The 18,126-nt window shown below is 39.6% G+C and overlaps 1 protein-coding gene and 1 long non-coding RNA gene across 5 annotated transcripts in view; one reads left to right on the top strand and one right to left on the bottom strand.

Moving 5' to 3' along the window:
* Nucleotides 1-141: 141 nt before the first annotated feature.
* On the top strand, nt 142-17,224 carry Wdr81 (WD repeat domain 81). 3 transcript variants are annotated; one of them, XM_022835772.2, is made up of 26 exons: nt 142-447; nt 1,260-1,349; nt 1,795-1,938; nt 2,416-2,607; nt 3,020-3,125; nt 3,242-3,507; nt 3,630-3,821; nt 4,018-4,296; nt 4,739-5,032; nt 5,326-5,472; nt 5,783-6,021; nt 7,221-7,427; nt 8,018-8,188; nt 8,356-8,578; nt 9,122-9,337; nt 9,488-9,795; nt 11,133-11,416; nt 11,875-12,087; nt 12,254-12,445; nt 12,839-13,092; nt 13,515-13,699; nt 13,931-14,196; nt 14,376-14,615; nt 14,904-15,632; nt 15,881-16,035; nt 16,235-17,224. In XM_022835772.2, the coding sequence occupies exons 1-26, from the start codon at nt 421-423 to the stop codon at nt 16,556-16,558; spliced, it is 5,943 nt and encodes a 1,980-aa protein (XP_022691507.1). In that variant the 5' UTR covers nt 142-420; the 3' UTR covers nt 16,559-17,224. The 3 variants fall into 3 exon arrangements, with proteins under 3 accessions (XP_022691507.1, XP_022691508.1, XP_086825012.1); XM_022835773.2 differs by having other exon boundaries at nt 142-949; XM_086968886.1 differs by having other exon boundaries at nt 142-1,349.
* The window catches only part of LOC147753261 (uncharacterized), a 12,393-nt gene continuing 1,610 nt past the window's right edge, over nt 7,344-18,126 (bottom strand). Inside the window, exon 3 of one of the 2 annotated variants that reach the window (XR_015311735.1) lies at nt 7,344-7,411. This is a non-coding gene — a long non-coding RNA (uncharacterized LOC147753261). Of the gene's footprint in view, nt 7,412-15,916; nt 15,999-18,126 lie in introns of those variants that run through there. The other variant, XR_015311734.1, reaches the window with a different exon arrangement.

Here is an 18,126-nt window from a genome sequence, read left to right as displayed (position 1 = left end):
TGCGAGGATAGCTTATGCATTATTCTGAGAGGTGTCCACAAGTTCCGGCTCATCCACAGGGTACGATGCTTTGTTGAGTTCCAGGTCAGCCGTATATATCAACGCACACAGCTACGTGATAATCGTTTGAGCTCGAGAGCTGAGAGAAGGATTTGTGCAGACGACACTAATATAGATTTAGAATAACAGGAATTATAATAACAATAACAAATGATAATGGTGGTACTACAGAACAGGGCTGCAGCATCTGTTGCCGAGGGGCAGATCGTATGCCGTATCGTATGAACCGCTAGACATATATTGACGGAGTGAGCTCTCTCGAAGAATGCGGGCTTTTTCCGTGTAAATAATAACAACATATATAATCATGTCCCACACCGGAGCTGCCTGAAGAGAAACAAAAATAACGGGTTTTGATTAATGTTCGGGAGTGTAGGTACCGTGAAGGTGAGTGTCGTATTCGGCACATGAATACTCTACCTGACAATGCACCTAGTAATCCCACATCATTGACTTAACATATACGTAGCACTTCTATGACAGCTGGTCGCATTACACCAGCTGCTCTCGTACACCACGGAACACTGTCAATTTCAAGGGTGCTTGTGCACAAATCATTCCGAAGCATTTAAATCCGTTTGCCAAGCGTCTAGTGTAGGCAGTGTTGGCTAGAATCATTCACTTGCGAAGGTGAGTGGCACTTAACTGGTTCACGACACTGTGTCTTATGCCGGATTGAGGAAACCCGTTGACAGGTTGTGATTCAATCTAGTTCGAAGTAAAAATTTCGGCAAATTTAACTTGACAGTAGTTTCTCTAACGTAATAAGAATCGACGCGAAACGTTTATGCCGGCAATGTGGAGTGACGAGCTTCGCACTCTATATAACAGTGTTTTCAAGCACAAATGAAACGAAGATCGTCATAAATGATCAAAACGTGCGGTAAAGGTAAAGTATTTCACGAGAACAAGCTTTTCGATCCCGCATCTTCGAGATAGACCCCAACAACTCCATTATATGATAGTGGTTTTTAGCTATGTAGAGAACTCACTTTACATGGGTGCAGAAGAAAACGGCCCATGTACGTTGCATGATGTTTTTTGTGAGAAATGCTTTAAGCTTCTATTGGTCAAAACGAATTAATATCTCCAATGTTTTTAGTTGGGAAGACGCGTTCAATGCAGTTTGTGTATTTCTATCCTCACTTAAACCGGTTGCTCGTTACAAAAAACTAACTCGTGTTTACAAACGCTTTCAGGCGATGTCGGGCGCGGCGGAACTGCAGAGGGTTTTCGGAGTTGAGCGCAGTCACATACTCCAACTCAGTGAGAATCAATTCAGAATTATTGTGAGTTTATCAAGAATGAAATGTTTTTGTTGAAATTAGTGTACGTCGGAATGTGCCTATGTTATTTCGAAAAAAGAGAAAATATTGTAATCAGAGTTTACTTCTAAGCATGACAATCACAGTATTCAATAACTACGCTTAGCTGATTATTTATTTACTTATTAAAAACTTGTATAATGTCATATTATTCATCTATTCTTGATTATTTATGTGTTAAAGACACTTTCATAAAAAATAAACGAATTGAGAATTATCTATTACTCAAATGTTATGCATTCATTTTGAAGATTGGGCTAAGGTCAAGCTATACGGTGCCCACAAATACTACTAACAATCACCGCTACAAAAAAATCTGATAATGTGGTGAAAAATATATGAGCATAAGGTCTCGAGGATGTTTTTTAACAGCCTTGACAAGTTATTTTTATTAACTCTATATAATCAGGTGAGTGATGAATGGCTAACGGCCGTGGTTTCCACGGGACATCTTCCGCCCCAGTGTCCCTCGTTGAATCTTCCGGAAGTCGAAATAGGCGCTATAATGTTTCAGGAGAAGCGACACTTACCACTTGGATTCACCTTTGTGCAAGTGAGTATGAACAAATGGACTTGCGAAAAAGTATGTCATCGATTTCTAAAGTTGTTTACATAATAGTTCCCTAAGTATGTTAATTATTGAATTATTATATTAAATAAAGCGAACGAAAGGGTGGTGTTCTATATCATTAAACGTAAACGAATGTTTTGTTAACTATGGGTTTGCTCAGCGAAACGTATTTGTTTATGGTTGATTAAATGTATTTCATGGTCTAACTAGCTAATGTGAGTCTATGGTGACCACGAACTTGTAGCCGTTTCAAATGGCTACAAGTTTGGTTTTCTGAAAGAACCTTATGTATTTTTTTCTTAATCTAATTAGGTTTCGATTTATGTATATATGTGTCCCGAAGAACACATACGCGCACAAAAGAAAGGTTTAACAACAATCTTATCTAAGGTGGCTTACCTCATATTTACATCATATGTAAAATGTTTTTCATGTTTACTAAACATATATGAATGCCAGGTGGATATATTAGACAAGCACGAAGATCTGTACGTTCGCAAGAAGCCGATTCCGATACCGAAAAAGTGTGCCACATACAAAAGTATTTTTGAGGTGCTCCAAAGCATTAACGAGACAAATTTCGCAAATTTATGGACGGAGGCCAATGGAGATACTAGTGGAGAAACTTCAATACGGTTGGAGGATTTTGAGGTACGCAATTTATTTGTCGTTTAAATTTTACTTTTAAGTAATAGTTCCCATATATTAAATATTATTAAACACTACATTCGCCAGGGTGACTACAATGTAAAGTTTTGAATCGTTTCATTTATTTATTAGCTTTGGCTAGAGCTGAAAGCTTTGGCATTAATAAAAATGCGCACTAATAACCATATTCTTCGGTCATAGGTAACAAAATAATTCCGACCTGGATAGTAATAAGGATTTGACAATCAGAATTCAAGTGTTCGTTAGTTTGTATCAGTAACAAAAGCTTATCGTTGGAATCTGCAAGGTAAACCAGGAAATTCATCTGAGATGTTCTGGATTTAATAGCTGTCCTACTTTTTGATACTAGCAAGCCCATCGGATTAATTTCTAAATCCTGGTGCATTTATTCTAGAGTTTCACTGATCGGCTGGCCGCTGTTCTGGACAAACTATACAACTGTAGAGTGATAACGGACTGTGATAGCCCGAAACTTTCGTTGAAGGTGCCGAAAGACAACGGTAGGTATATTATATGCTTTATATCGCTATTGGCCAAGATGTATATGGTGACTTACATGGCTAGATAAGGGTTCTATTCGTTTTTACTCAACTTGATTTGTCGTTCATCATTTCAGAGCCGCTAACGGCCCATGCGGGTATTCATCCTCTCTGGGTTGTGATAGAGACTTCGGCTGCATTTGTATTGTTGTCTCCGTACTTACCGCATTCACTCGTTCATCTACCGTGTTTCTCTCCAGCTGTAATGTATCGATCACCTGCGCGTGGTCTCTTCATCGCTTATCAATTGGCGGAGCTTTTAGCGTTCGCCGCTGAGGCTGGACTCGATATTGGGGAGCTGACACTTGAAGATTTTCGCATCACCGATAGCCTTTGGATATTAGTGTGTATCTTCGAATAAATTCTTCGAAGGTTACTCTTGTTTATTTATACATCTTCGTTGGCTTTTGGCATTAGTTTGATATTTTTCCTGCAAGCATTTAACAATATTTTTTCGGTTCCCAGCTCTGCCCGAGATGGAACAGGGGAATTCTGAAGAACGCCATAACAGCAGCGGAATATGAAGAGTTTCGTTCTACTTGCTTTCGTTTTCTTGTAGAACCAAGCACAGGGACGGAGTTGCCATTGAAGGAGGCAATGGACGCATGGCTAGAAGGAAAACTAGGAAACTTTGAGTACCTTATGCTGTTAAACAAGGTTCGATACGTCTTTTTGGTCCACCATCGTGTCAATAATTGGGCAAATAGCGTTCTTTGTATCTGACATCCTTATATAAGTTAGAGTTTTAAAAATTAACTGAAAAAGCGATCGTCGTATCTTAAACCTAATCTTAATATAGGTAATTTTTACGTATTATATAGTCGAATCAAATGCATCTGCGCTTTATGATTAGTTAAGCGGGCGTTGCGCAAATAATCCCTACTATCATCCTGTACTTCCGTGGGTGACGGACTTCTCGTCCCCTGAAGGAGCGAACTTTCGCGATCTGTCCAAATCTAAGTTTCGCCTTACCAGAGGCGATCGGCAGTTAGATGTAACTTACGAAAGCGCTCTGAGCCTTGCGCAACAAAGCATGGAGGTAGGAGGGACGATGCAACAGGTGGACCGCGCTCTTCGGGTACCTCATCACATTTCCGAAATTCTTTCGGATATAACATATTACGTTTATAAGGTGAGTGTTTCAACAGCTTTAGCAAATAATTTTTTTCTTTTTGTAATAACATATCTATAAGACTCTGTTTGCTTTGTTATGCTGTGCTTTTGAAGGCATATTTATCTTTTTAGAATCCTCTACCCCTAATTTTAATGAGTTAGTTGTTTTAACTTTTAAATGATGTATGTGTGATGGTTACCACTGTCCAACCTATATAAATGTAAAATGTCAGCTTACATATTGCGTAGAACGACTGACGTTTTTCTGATAACCTAGCTTAAATCAAATAGTATCCTATTCCATAGCTGCACCCTTGTTACGTACAATGAGAACTATAAACCAGTACAACACTTCCAGCCATAAGTTTATTAGTACGTATCGCTAACGCTACTGATTTAAAAATTATGGTCTCTGTACATGGTCGCATATTATGATGTGATTGCTATGTGATACTGATCAGGCTCGTCGCTTCAGCAGAGAGGTCTTGTGCACCCATGTCCGTCAGAAATGGGTGCCAGCCGAATATCCCGCTTCGATACAACGACTGCAAGAGTGGTCGCCCAATGAAAGCATTCCAGAGTTTTTTACTGATCCATCTATATTTCGATCGGTTCATTCGGATCTGCCAGATCTCGAGATTCCATCATGGGCGGAAAGCCCAGAAGACTTCACTGTCAAGCACATGAATATTCTACAGAGTCAATACGTGGCTGAACACTTACATCATTGGATCGATATTACATTTGGTTATAAGGTTAGTAGCAGCCTCTAAATTGATTATACAGGAGATAAATATTAAAAGAAATATGTAGCAGGCAAAACATGATGAGTCAATTGGATAGCTCCGTTACTAACAATACTGCGCACTATCTGAATGGTATTGTTGGGAAGTTTTACACTCACGTGAAAAGCCACGTATTCCTCAATTACTTTAGTGAACAAATGTAAATGTAAGATACCGTAAATTTACTTCAAACTTTTATTTCCGGTAGACACCATTATATAGGGTTAGTATTGATAGTAGTTGTTTTATCATGTGCTTTCCAGTTAACGGGAGCCGCTGCAATTAAGGCGAAGAACGTAAGCCTTCCATTAGTGGATAATCATACATTTCTTCTAGCTGGAGGTGTTAGTCAACTGTTTACATTGCCGCACCCCCCGCGAAAAAGAGCAAGTGCTAACAGACCACCAAAGGTAAAACACCTGGATTTAAGTGTTTCTAATTATGTAGGAAACGTATTCAAAGCTAATAAATAGCTTAGCAGAATTGTGCGCAGATTCACATATGTACACGTGAATTAAATTTGCGCCAGCATCGCGTCCAATCATAAGGGCTATTAAAGGTAGCACAACTAACTACTAAACGTGTAGTTAATTCTGTAAGGACCTGCGCGGTTTTCAAAAAATTGTGCTATGTAGATATACCTTTTGGATATTTACTTTGAAGCTGAGTGTGACTGCTAGGTGTTCTGTTTTTATATTGCTCTTCGTATGTGATTTATAGTTGTCAACATCGTCAGTGTTACGCAATCCCGGCTTACGTCACCAACGGCGAGGCCGGTCGGTCCATGGCCGCAGGACAGAAGGTCTACCAGACAGTCGTTTGGCCAATAGGTCATTTCAAGAAGATCAGGTCATTTTAACCTCGAGTGTTGGAACGTCTGCTTCGGCACTCTTCGATCAGCAGCTGCAGAGTGAAAGTCAAATAGGGCAGCAAGGTGGAGCCAACCGGCGATTATTTAGGTAAAGACCATTGGAACTCCAAAATTTCGCTAATTTTGTATTGTGGTATATGTTTCGATCAATGCAAGAATAAGTAGAGCTATCTACTTTTGTCATAAGTTACTGATTCTGCGACTCAAAGACCAGAGTTTCCACTACGTAGAGACCGCTTATGGCATATCTAACAAGTACCAAGGCATTTATTCTAACTTTTTTACCTTTGAACATACCCAATTTTCTTATTAAAAAATACGGTGTAAGATCGAAGCAGTGTGTTTCGTAAAAATATACACGGAGCGGCGTGGCCTCTTTTTCATTTCGTCGTATTGAGTGCCTCGATTGATTTACGTACGTCAAGATGATACTACGATCAACTAATACCTTTTTTAAACGTCTTTTGAAGAGCACGACAAAAATATTAAGAGCCACAATGATCATCGACAAAATGTTGCCCGTAAAATTAGGATTTTATGGTATCGATCACAAGTTTTGCTCTACTGCACTGAATTTCTATATGGGAATATCCAACTTTAAGGTAACTCTACTATTTTAAAAGTCAGCACTTTTTAAGTGCTTCTTGACAGTTCATATTTCAACAGAAGATTTAATCAAGTGTCTTTAATTTGTGAGACGGGAAGAGGATTTTGAGCAGAAATGCGATTTAGCCAATACTCCAGTGCATTCTTAATTTGTTTAATGACAAGATAGCAGGCCGGGATTCAGTTTCCTTTTAGATCAATAACCAATATCACCTAACTACTCGGTATGACATAGTTACGACATTAACGTCCACCACTATTTCTGTTGGAGAATGCGTGGGTGGCCCACAGAAACAAAACGAAGACCTGTTAACACTTGTCGGCAGGTAATGTATAGAAGTTGATGCGGTCTTTACAACACTAGTCAGTGTTACGGCGCTTCTTTCTTTTATGACTTCGCTCGCCAGCGTTGTGCATGTTTACTTTCATCGCGTTTTACTTGCTACATATTATGTTGTTGAAAGTGAGAGGGTATTCAAGGTACAAAAAGGTTTTCTAGCACAAAAGTACAACAAATGACGGTGATGACGGTATCGATAAAATTTTATTGTTCCGTAGAATTTCAATAAATTTGAGGAAAGAGAAAGATCATACAAAGAGGTGCTGAAGTTCCCTATCGCCAATGCACATAACTTAACAACATAATGCTTATTTTTCGTAACTCATTTCCGCTATGTTCAGAATGTCCAGATCCGTCTCGCGTGAGCCAACTACCACTCGACCCGAAAGCCTCTCCATTCACCTACCGAGAGATTTTCAGCCTTTTTTGAAGCTTGGCCATATTGAAGCACAGTTTCTTTTTCGACAGAAACAGTTGCTTACCGTCAATGATGACTTACCGTCACCAAGCCGAAAGGACCAGGACTTGTTACCTGGAAAAATATTGAAGTAAGTACACCTATTACGCAATATTTCTATAACGGCTAATCGCGTCAGTAGTTAACTAATATAAACTTTGACCAACTAATTTCCGTCATATTTTTTGCGCTTGTTATCTATACATAGCCGCTTAGCCGTCAAGACAGTTATTAGTGTAGTCCCAATTTTTAATGCAAACGGACTCTTTTAACTCGAGACAGAACACATTAGCAAGAAAACTGTTTGATTCATTTTTAAAAAACACCGTTTTAATTTTTTTATGAGAGGTCAATATAGGCAGCCTACGTTCTTAGGAGTAACTAGACAGCGGATCATTTTTGATGCATACAATGTGAACTTTTTTCAGTAACCCAAGTTCTATTTAGCTAGGATGATAGAAAACATGGTTTATGATGGAAGAGTGTGTTATTCGTGAGACGAATGAGTTATGAGTGAGACGAATAAAATCATCGGAAAGTTAGAATTCCTAAAAGTTAAGTTGGTTACATATGGAATTTGCGTATATTTCGAGTCATTTTCCTGTTAGTTCTCCTAGTCCATCCGACGCAGGGGCGATTTCCAGTTCCGACCATACCACCAAGTTTTTTTTGTGTCTGTAGGAAATTAACAGAGAACGACCGTAATCGCCAACGTGATGACACCCTTCTTCTGGGTTGTTTATTGGCTGAGCTGAGCCTTACCCCTGTATTTCATGCTCAATCAACTAAATTACCCTTGCTGGAGAGAGCAATTTTCCTACGGAAGGCTGTGTTAACGGCCCATCCGCCCAGGTAAGCAGTCTAATGGCAATCTTACTATTTTGGCTTAATGCTTAGCACTTGTTTTGCGAGAAAGCTACTCAGTTAACTACAACTTGACTTGATATTCTCTGCAGTTTCTTGCCAAGTTCCCGCAAATAATTGCTTTTCTGAAATTTCTTTTTTATACGACAATGCAGGTATCTTCGAGGCCTTGTTCGATCTCTGCTGCCTCCTGGTGGCATTTTTCCTCCGGTCGGAATGGACGGACTGCCGCCACCTCGTCCTTCTTTCCTCCTATGTCCCCATTCTTCGCCTGCTCGCTTTCCACCGGCATTCGCCCGCCTCTACTATTTCCTTGCTACGACACAAGCGCAATCACTTTCTAATGGACTTGTTTTCCATCGTGCCGAACAAAATCATGTGAGTTAACTGTCCGAAATACAAAGTAAGGGAGTTGTCCGCCTTAGTGCCCGCAGTAAGTTCGTCAAGCGACTCGAGAAGAAAGTATTATGGGTTATAAGATTAAGCAAAATATACAAGTCTGAATTATAAGTTTTAATTATCCATGTACTTTAGAGCGAAGAAAAAACATAGCGGAGACATGTTTTCTGCTATAGAAAAATAATTCATTTTGACGGCATAACTTGCAATAACAATGATTGTGCTATCTTTTGTTTGCTCTTCAACTCGAATCCTTGCTTGCTTGTGCTACTTAGTTTATTAATGGGTCTAGTCCAAGTATAGTGCCTGTGTTCTACATGCGTTTCGCTGTTATTAGGTTTTCTGATTAAACAAAATGAACATCATATCATATGTTTGTAAGCTTTTCGTTATAGATTTATACCTCTAGTTCCATGATCGTGTTTAAAGTTCTATAATACGGTAATTATGCCACTATAAGAGAACTTAGAAATGCAAGTTTAGTTTTCATCTATCTTTTTTTTGTCTTTCTTTTCTTGTAAGATTTCACGTATTTCCAGCCATCTACCGCGACTACTGGCTGAACTTAACCGTGAGTCGGTGGAGCTTGTCCTGTTGCACCTATCAACGCTTTTCCGTCAGGCGGACTCGTGCGTGTTGGCCATATGGCAGCTCTTCGAGCCCCTCGCACGCGCTCTCGGCCCCAAAGAGGCCGTCGATGCCTTCCTCAAAGACCTGATCCGAGCTTTTGACCCAGAGGTACGATTTTAAAAAATAAAGCACCTAACTTGGTTTCTAAATATGCAATTTATTGTGCAATTTATTGCATTTCCAAGCTTGTTCAAACAAACAACTGACAAATTGGCATTCAATTTTGTCGCACTTGATGGATGTTGGTGATCGTTATAGGTGGCAACCGCGAAGCACATCAAGCTATACCACCGTTCATTCATACTACAGTTGATGGTGCGGCTGGGCCTGCAGGCGTTTCTGCAGCACTTCGCGACCGTCCTCGTCGAGGCAGTTGGCGGGTATAGGGACTTTGAAGAGCTTGACTCAAATTCCAACTCGACCTTAAATGGGCTTATGGGCGAACGTGGAGCGGGCAATTACCACCAGCATGCTTCTGGCGGGGCCCGATCTGCTCTTCTGGCCAATGTCAACAGCAATCTTAACCTCTCGCACGCAACGCACGCTGCCGGCACAACAGCCCATAGGTAGGTAAGGTGAAGGGATAACTAAGCGGGCCAAGACATAAAGTTAGCCGGGATGGCCGTCATTTCGGGCAAATCAATTGATGGGTCGACTTCTCTAGCTTAACAAAACAGCATTACTAATGGAAGATATCTAAAGAGTCTGTCCTTTGGCTTTTAGCTTTTCCTGTTGTTTAGGGTTTCTAGAAGCCAGATAGTTCATAAATTACCATATTACATAACGATTTGACATTCTTATTCACTTTACAACACTGATTCGGTAATAATATGTTAGTAGAAAAGGTTTTCAGCCCTTGCGCCTATTGCTTGTGCTTAAACATATGTCTGTCTTTCAACAAACCGGAATGAAACAGGTTGTGAAAATCGATGGATATTTGGTGAAGGATTGTATGCGTGTTATGTCTGTGAGGTCATGCGGTTGCACTTAAACTGAAGTCGGTGCATTATTGAATGAAATTAGTGATTGCAGTAAGGCTAGTTTAAATGAAAATATTAGGCCATATTAGTCACTGTAGTTTTCCTCATTTTGCTAAATCTAAACACCTATTGTGTTTATCTCGTTTAACTAAAAATTGTTCTAAGTCGTTCAGACCAGCTGTCTCATTTTCGAAACACACTACTTCAAGAGGTTAGAAAAAAAATGCGCTCTATTAATTTAGTCAAGATTTTATACGTACTTCATTATTACTATAATTGGAAAAATATGTGTACAGTGATTAATTATACGCATGATACCGTATGCAGTAAAACGAAGTTCGTCATTTTCCGAACTTTGACATTTTTAAAGTTCGATTCTTTAAAGAATAACAAAAAAAAATTTTGTACACCGTAATTGGTATCTATGATGATATTCTGGCTTCCATATCAAATGCGATTCGGATTTTTACCAGATTCGAATGTAATAATAATAATAATAACAAATTAGCACTTGCGGAATTGGCACACAATTACTGACGAACCTCATTAAAAATACTGTAATGTGTTAAGCAAATCAATAGACTTCTCTTGAGTATGCTCCGACTCATTGCATCAATGGGTTTGCTACGTCGTTCGCGGTGGGGCCTTTTTATTTGAGCTTTCTAAAGACTTATGTTTGTGAAATATGAGAAAGTGGGAAATATGATCTGATTCGCCAATCTAGAGTCAGCAGGCAGGTTCTGCTGACAAATTAAAATTAATATAAGTGGAGCACGTTTTTACGTGACACGCTAGTCGTTATATGGAGTGAATGAAACGTCAAACGAGATAATAGTCTATTTATCAATGCGGCAGGGTCCATTCATTCAGATTCTGCGAGCATAGCCCACATACTGTATCACTCTGGATTTACAATCGGTCAGGTGTAAATTGACCAAGAAACAATCACATCTTGACTCAACGGAGCTGGAAGAACTTGAGTCTACTTTGGCGTCTGTTCGTTCGCATCCCGATAAGGACAAGCAGGCTAAATCCATAGTTGTGCCTGAGGCTGGGGTCGCTAAGGGCATTGGTTCTTCTACGGATTGTCGAAACGAACAGGGCGGATCAGAAGAGCATGAAGATCTCACTGAAGGCACCGATTTACGAGCTGAAGAAATCTTCATGTTTGAAGCTGAGGACTCAGACTTAACTGATAATCAACAAGGTAAGTGATTTAACAGAATATTATTGTTAGATTATGAGATAATTGTTTTCATGATCGATTAGTCTTAGGGATTTACTCAAGTGAATAATAGCGTTCACTCTTTTTTAGATTACTGTGTGACGAAATGTTTAGTTCTACTTGTATCGCTTTAGAGATTATCATAATGTCTTTCGTGTTTTAAGTCCGGTGTTTAAGTCGTTAAGAATTACTTCACACGCCTGGCTCTCAGTACATAACTTATTTAGATTCGACCTTAAACCATCACATATTCCTAAGTTGAGCAGGTGAACACGTTACGCACTACGATATCACGGGGATAAGATATTAAAGTAATGGTGACATAGAAGTGTTGTCTTAGTAAAAAGCCGCTCTGCACTCTGTCAAGACGAATATTACCAAAAATAAATATAATTGTTTAATTTAATTAGAAATAATGGCTGTAAACAATACCATTGCAGAGAATACCTCGTCACTACCACGGGAAAAACCTTCAACAATTATTGAAGCCAACTTCACTGATGATCTGCCCCCATCTGGTTCGGCTTCGGCAGCATTTTCATTGGAAACTATGACTAACGGAACCGACGCGACGCCTTGTCAAAATTCCGCTGTATCCGTTTCGGCACAACCGGTCTCATCAACTAGCTTTAAAAGGACGATTCCATTGAAAGGTACGTACGAACGCTAGTGAAAATTTTTTCTACCTTGATTGAAATATGCTTAGATATGAAGCTACGAAGATTTAGGAAGTTTGAAAAGATACCTTTTAGTTATGTTATGCACGCTGCAATAGAACTAAGCTTAGCTGTTGTTTATTTGTTTTTAATTTCACTGTAGATATCAACTGCTCATCATATAATATCAGCGATGTAGCATCAGAGAGTATCGTTTGGCTAGCCCACCGCCTCGGACCGGTCCTTACGGCCAGACATCTAACACGAAACCTTCTGCGAATGCTAACTCTCTGCTACTCAGGAAGCGATCAAATGGAGTTTACCGAGCCTCTGTACAAAGATCATAGCGACTACGGTAATGATATATATAGTTCCCATCACCATTAAACAAATGTCTCATTCGTAGAGGTCCGTTCATCTTTTGAGGTCTGAAGCAATGCTTCACTGCAGCACCGAATTTGAAGTTGGAACACTTAATCCTTACCAATGTGCTTCTTCTGGCTCGCCTTAATGGGCTACAGATGTCGTTATATCTTATATATATATATATATCACAATAACAAACATAATTATAAATAGTATAACGTAGTTTGAAGTAACTTACATGTGTACATAACCTATATAAATGGCAAATTTCCAAATTAGAGCCAGCTTATTTTAGGCAACGTGGTGTAGCAGGCAAGTGTAGTAAATACGAATTATTTGTACCATCTAATATCCTTTTTGTTTCTGTGTTCACTATTGACAGTGGTGAATCTGTCGCAGACATATATTCTAGGCGATGTGGCTGCGATGAAAGCATTTTCAACTCTGTGCGACATCGCGTTCCTGTATGGCGAGCATTTCATTACGCTGCAGTATATGCAGCACGTGGCTGATCTTGTTGAACTTTGCCGGAAACACGTCACTGAAACTCTCGAGGGATCGCTTTTGGGCGGGATCACGTTGCTAAAGCATGTTTTGCCTCTGCTGACGGATGCTACACTGATGAACCATTTACAGGTGGGACATATGGCGTGAAATGCGGTCTCCCTATTATCCTAATATGTACGTACTATATATGTACCTACTATCTTAAATTTAGTTGTGTCTAAATACCCCCTGTTACTGAAGACATAATCAGAAACTATCCATTCTATATCTGGAAATACAGACAGTTTATAATCCTACAACAAAGTCTCACACATAGTTTTTATGACTTTCATAAAACTACATGTCTTAAATAACGTTTCCATCTACTGGAGTCTAATGAGATCAGCCAGCTAGCTCGTACGCAAAACTGAACAGTCAAGAATGAACTCGTACGAAATTACATCGTAAATGAAGTTATAGACGTGTTCAGATTCATCTTTTTAATTATAGGCTGTATCTAATTTAGACAAAATCCATATAAAATATGTCGCTTTTAATTGTCTTTTCCTTAGACCACCATCATTCGCAATATAATCTACCCGTCAATTCAGCTAGTCTCTTCTCTTCATCACTCCTTCCCAAACGGAGCTCACTCCCGTCGACTTATTACGTACCGCATCGCCGATGTCCTTCACCTCATTTCATTGCGCATTGGTTTTGAGATGTCGCGACAGCATCTGTCTACTGTACTGCGACGGTATGTCACCAATAAACAGAATACGATTTGACAAAGTGTAGAATTTTAGAAAAATAGTTCCTGTTAATGCATTTCTCTCAAGTATTTCACGATTCACTACTGGTTTATTGTATCATAACTATGTCTTGGATAATGCATTTTAGGTGAACTATTTATACGATTACAGCAATTTTGACAAGCATAGAGTTTGCTTACAGAATCTGCTAACATAGAGTTTCACCCTGTTTTTAGCTTCTTCGTGTCCTTCGAGCGGGCATTTTGCGATAAAAATCAACTGGATGCTGTAGAGCATCTTACCCCTTTGGAGAAAAGCATTGATAAAGCTTCCGGCGCTCAGAGCTTTGGGCTGACCCAGAGCATGGATGACTATCTGGATATTAAAAAAGACTCACCGAGCCAAGAATATCGTATTGGGACGCCAGTTAAAATTTCCTCTGTCCTTGTTAGCCGTGCACTGCCCTTCCAGGCCTCTCCACCCCTAGAGACCACACAATCAGGTAAACTTCGAGCTGAATTCATATCTAGGACCCAAATCGTCACTGTCATCTAATAATGTCATTTGTCAAATAAGAATTACGAAAAATGCTAAGTTTTAATAGCGCAAACTCGAATTCTTGTTCATGCTATAATTTCCAATTAATTTTCACCAAGGATCGCTTGTGAACCAAATCTGCAGGTGATAGCGAACTTCGACAGCGCGCGTTGGCTGAAATACGATTGGTATTTGACGCTGAAATGGCCCAAGTTACGTACATTCCATTTTGCAAGCAAATAGGGGGAATCTATATGGCAGAAACTATTTTGGGAGCTCATAATGATCTGGTGCGACGATTATGTCTTCGAGAAGAAGACGGTGCTCACGGTGGACCCGCAGGAGCTCCTGGTAGGGATGGACATCGCAGGAATCCAAGCTATGGTAAACATTGCTAGTGCGAAAAACGTTAAATATATACCTGTATAGTTCCGTAACTCAGTCAGTCGAAAACTTAATTTACTGAGTATTTTCCTATAGGAATAAGCTAGTATTATCGCACCGTTACCAAATCTAATTGAATTTTATGAAAACGTATGTTACTCTGCACATTGTAAGTCTGTCTTGGTGAACGTTTGGACTTTTCTCACCACGGTTCATGATGTGCTGTTATCGCAGTTACTAATATTGACCAAACTCGCTTGATTTGAAAAATTGTGTATATACGTGTAGGTCACGATGAGAGCTTCGTATCAAGTGAATTTGGTAAGAATGTGGCGATTATGGGAAATCGCATCGACGTTCAGATGGAGGCCAGTTATAACGAAGACGATAGTCGCAATGTGACGCATGGACCACCGAACCTAGGAGGGGGAGTGGGGGGGCCTCTTTCCGTGGGTCGTTACGACATGAACTTGCTGCGTAGAAAAATGGCCAATATCCAGCGTCATCTCAAAGGAAATTGGCTTAGTTATTGGGAGCACGAGGTGGGTCAAGATCCCAAAAATACCTCAAAGCTCGACTTCAAACAGATCAAGCTGCAAACTTTCGTTGGTCATACCGCTGGAATTCGACAGATAACAGCGCTGGATAATGAGAACTCATTTCTTTCGGCATCCAAGGATAAAACTGTGAAACTGTGGTCACTTCGGAACTCAGGAAGTGATGCTGTTGGATGCAATGCACAATGGACGTATACGCTTCATAGGAAGAGTGTATTTGCCGTACACTTCCTTGACTCACATAGGGTCGTAGGATCTTGTGACGGTTCCGTACACATCTGGGATCCATTCCTTGGTTCTTCAGTGCGGACACTCGACCAAATGCGACATGCACCTGTAACTGCTTTTGCGGTGCTTAGCGCTCCATCTAGTTGTTTCTTAGCCGCAACAGTCCACGGCTTAATAAAAGTTCTTGACGCACGTTGCGGCGAGTACCAGCACGACTTCAAAACTTCCGTTGGTGAGTATTATAGCTAAGAAATAATTAGCACTTAACAACACCTAATGAAGTGAGTCTGGAGTATTTGTTTAATTCTAGTTAGCTTTTCGTCTAAAATGGTTTGACACAAATTTAGTAATGCATTAATGAGTCGAACTCAGCATAGATTAGCTTCTTTAGCAGACTGCGCTGAGTTGATTACTATATATATACATACGAATATATATACATATGGCTTGTGGAAAATGACCATGGATCTGAATTTACAGGTGGCTCGGGTAACATCCGATGCATAACGGCCGGTCCTGAAAATCAATGGGTCGCTATTGGTCATTCATCGGGTATGGTTAGCGTGTTGGACCTTCGTTCTGGAATCGTTATGGGTACCTGGAATGCGCACGAGGGTGAAATACTGCAAATAAAGGCACGAACGGTTCATAAAATTTAAAAAAAACGATAGATAGTAACTTTCGTCTACATCTTTGCTTCCAATTTCACAATTCTCTATTGTGCGTACACGTTAACTGGTGACTTGCGCACAAAATAAATTTCATTTAGGTCGGTGCTATACATTACAACGTTCTTTGAATGTACGCGGAACGTTTCATGTTTTCCTATTTCAGGCACTAACGGGAGGCTTATTTGCCACATCCGGCCTCGATCAGACAGTATCAGTCTGGAATGCTGATGAAGCCAAGCTCCGTTGTCATCTAAAGGGAATTGCTGATCCGACAATCTGTATCGCACGCCACCAGAAGGAGCTCGTGACCGGTACCACTTCGAATCGTGTCACAATTCATTCATCGCTAGAGGGCTCGCAGCACGCAACTAGCGTAAAACTCCGTACTGATTCATTCCGTGGGATGCTCACGAGCCTGGCGGTTCTTCCACTCAATCGGCTTCTGCTGCTAGGTGCTGATAATGGAGTAATTAGTCTTTACTGTTGATTTCGGCCAACGTTCTCAGTGCGTTCGTTGGTATTAGATGAGGGTGTCTCTTGCGTTATGTGTATCTCAACATAAGCAAGCGTTTTAAAAATCTCTACCTTATATTAAGGGAGACAATATTTCGCCATTTACACAGCTAGTAACAGAAATGTGTGGACTGTACAATCATGCTGATTTTATCACTGGGGAAAACGATTTGGGGCAACATTTCTAGAAGCGAAACAAGCACATTAGCATCTAACAAAAAGACTTTCACGTGATAGCACACTGTCACAGGAACATAGTGTTTGAAAGTAACTTTTTTTGATACTCGTAGATTTTAGTCAACGATGTTAATAAGTGACATTTATGTTAATACTTCAACGGTGTTAATAACTCACCCCGAGTCAACGACATGGTTTGTAATGATCTTTGTTGACTTCGATTATCTCTTTTTGGATACTCGTGCGTTTGACGCAATTTACTAAAGATACTTTTGGTACGAAAAGTTAAAAGCGGTCTAAGTCTACCAGCGTAGGATATCCATATCAAAAAATTGATGCGAACACAAAAATTAATGCTTGGGAGCAAGCTTTTCTTGACAGTTCTCAAAGCACAAACAAGCACCTGACAAAATTCATACTAATATGCAATAAAACCACTGGAACTTGTCAAAGAAATAGTTCAGTGTATGCTATTCTCAATAAGCCTTTGATAATCACAACGAACAACAAAAGCACAAGAGCTGCCTTTCCGCCTGTAAATAGACGTCATGGGTGAACGAACTTCAACTGCCGCGTTACACAAGCGGATAAGGCCAACACATAATGGACACAGAATTAAAAAGACAGACTGCGGGTAACGTAGGAAGTAAGTAAAAAAGGCTTACACTGTTTAAAAGCACAGCACAAAGTAAGAATAGGCGATTATTGATATTGAGCTTATTTTTTTCAGTGGATGGGATAGACGAGGCACTATTCTTGGAAATCGCCTTCACTTACTAATACCACAATCACCTTCCTCGAATTTTGAGGATCGTTCGCAATGCAGATTCACTCTTAATTTTTCAATTGTCCTTTTTAGGGTCTACTAGAGTCTTAGACAAGAACATGAAATCAACTCTTGGAAATGGTAACATATTTGTCATTTCAAACCTAATCCAGCGAGACTGAGGAATTTAATTTACATTTTGCGATTACTAGTATACATTCAGAAAAGTATCCACAAAATAGTGATAAACATAATTCGATATGACCCAAAAAGCTTACAAATGTTAATCTACAGGTGTAAGAGCGGAATTAGAACAGTTGAATATTATTAACGCGAAGAAAAAAAGTCATGCATATAGCGATAGGTGTTAAAATGATACGTAACAAATAATAATTTAATGAAAATAGAGTAAATAGATTTCTGTGAGTAGAACGAAGCAATTTTTTAGAAACACAGTAATGATGAATACATACAGTATTTTAATATACCAAAAGATAGATAGTGACTAATGATAATTATAAACGTGAACGTGACTACGAGAATTATAAACAATGAGTATTAAGAATGTGTGACAAACCGGTGTAATCGCAAATTGTAAC

Source organism: Varroa jacobsoni, unplaced genomic scaffold (genome assembly GCF_002532875.2).
Source record: "Varroa jacobsoni isolate VJ856 unplaced genomic scaffold, vjacob_1.0 scaffold_612, whole genome shotgun sequence".
NCBI lineage: Eukaryota > Metazoa > Arthropoda > Arachnida > Mesostigmata > Varroidae > Varroa > Varroa jacobsoni.
Note: the sequence above shows the minus strand (reverse complement) of the source record. Positions and strands in the feature narration are given on the sequence as shown.

Bases quoted from the DNA above. Each gene is read 5' to 3' on its own strand.
- Wdr81 (XM_086968886.1), top strand. From the start codon at position 1,092: ATGATGTTTTTTGTGAGAAATGCTTTAAGCTTCTATTGGTCAAAACGA. The intron at 7,428-8,017 runs GTAAGTACACCT...TTGTGTCTGTAG, and splicing joins TTACCTGGAAAAATATTGAA to GAAATTAACAGAGAACGACC. The intron at 9,338-9,487 runs GTACGATTTTAA...TGATCGTTATAG, and splicing joins TCCGAGCTTTTGACCCAGAG to GTGGCAACCGCGAAGCACAT.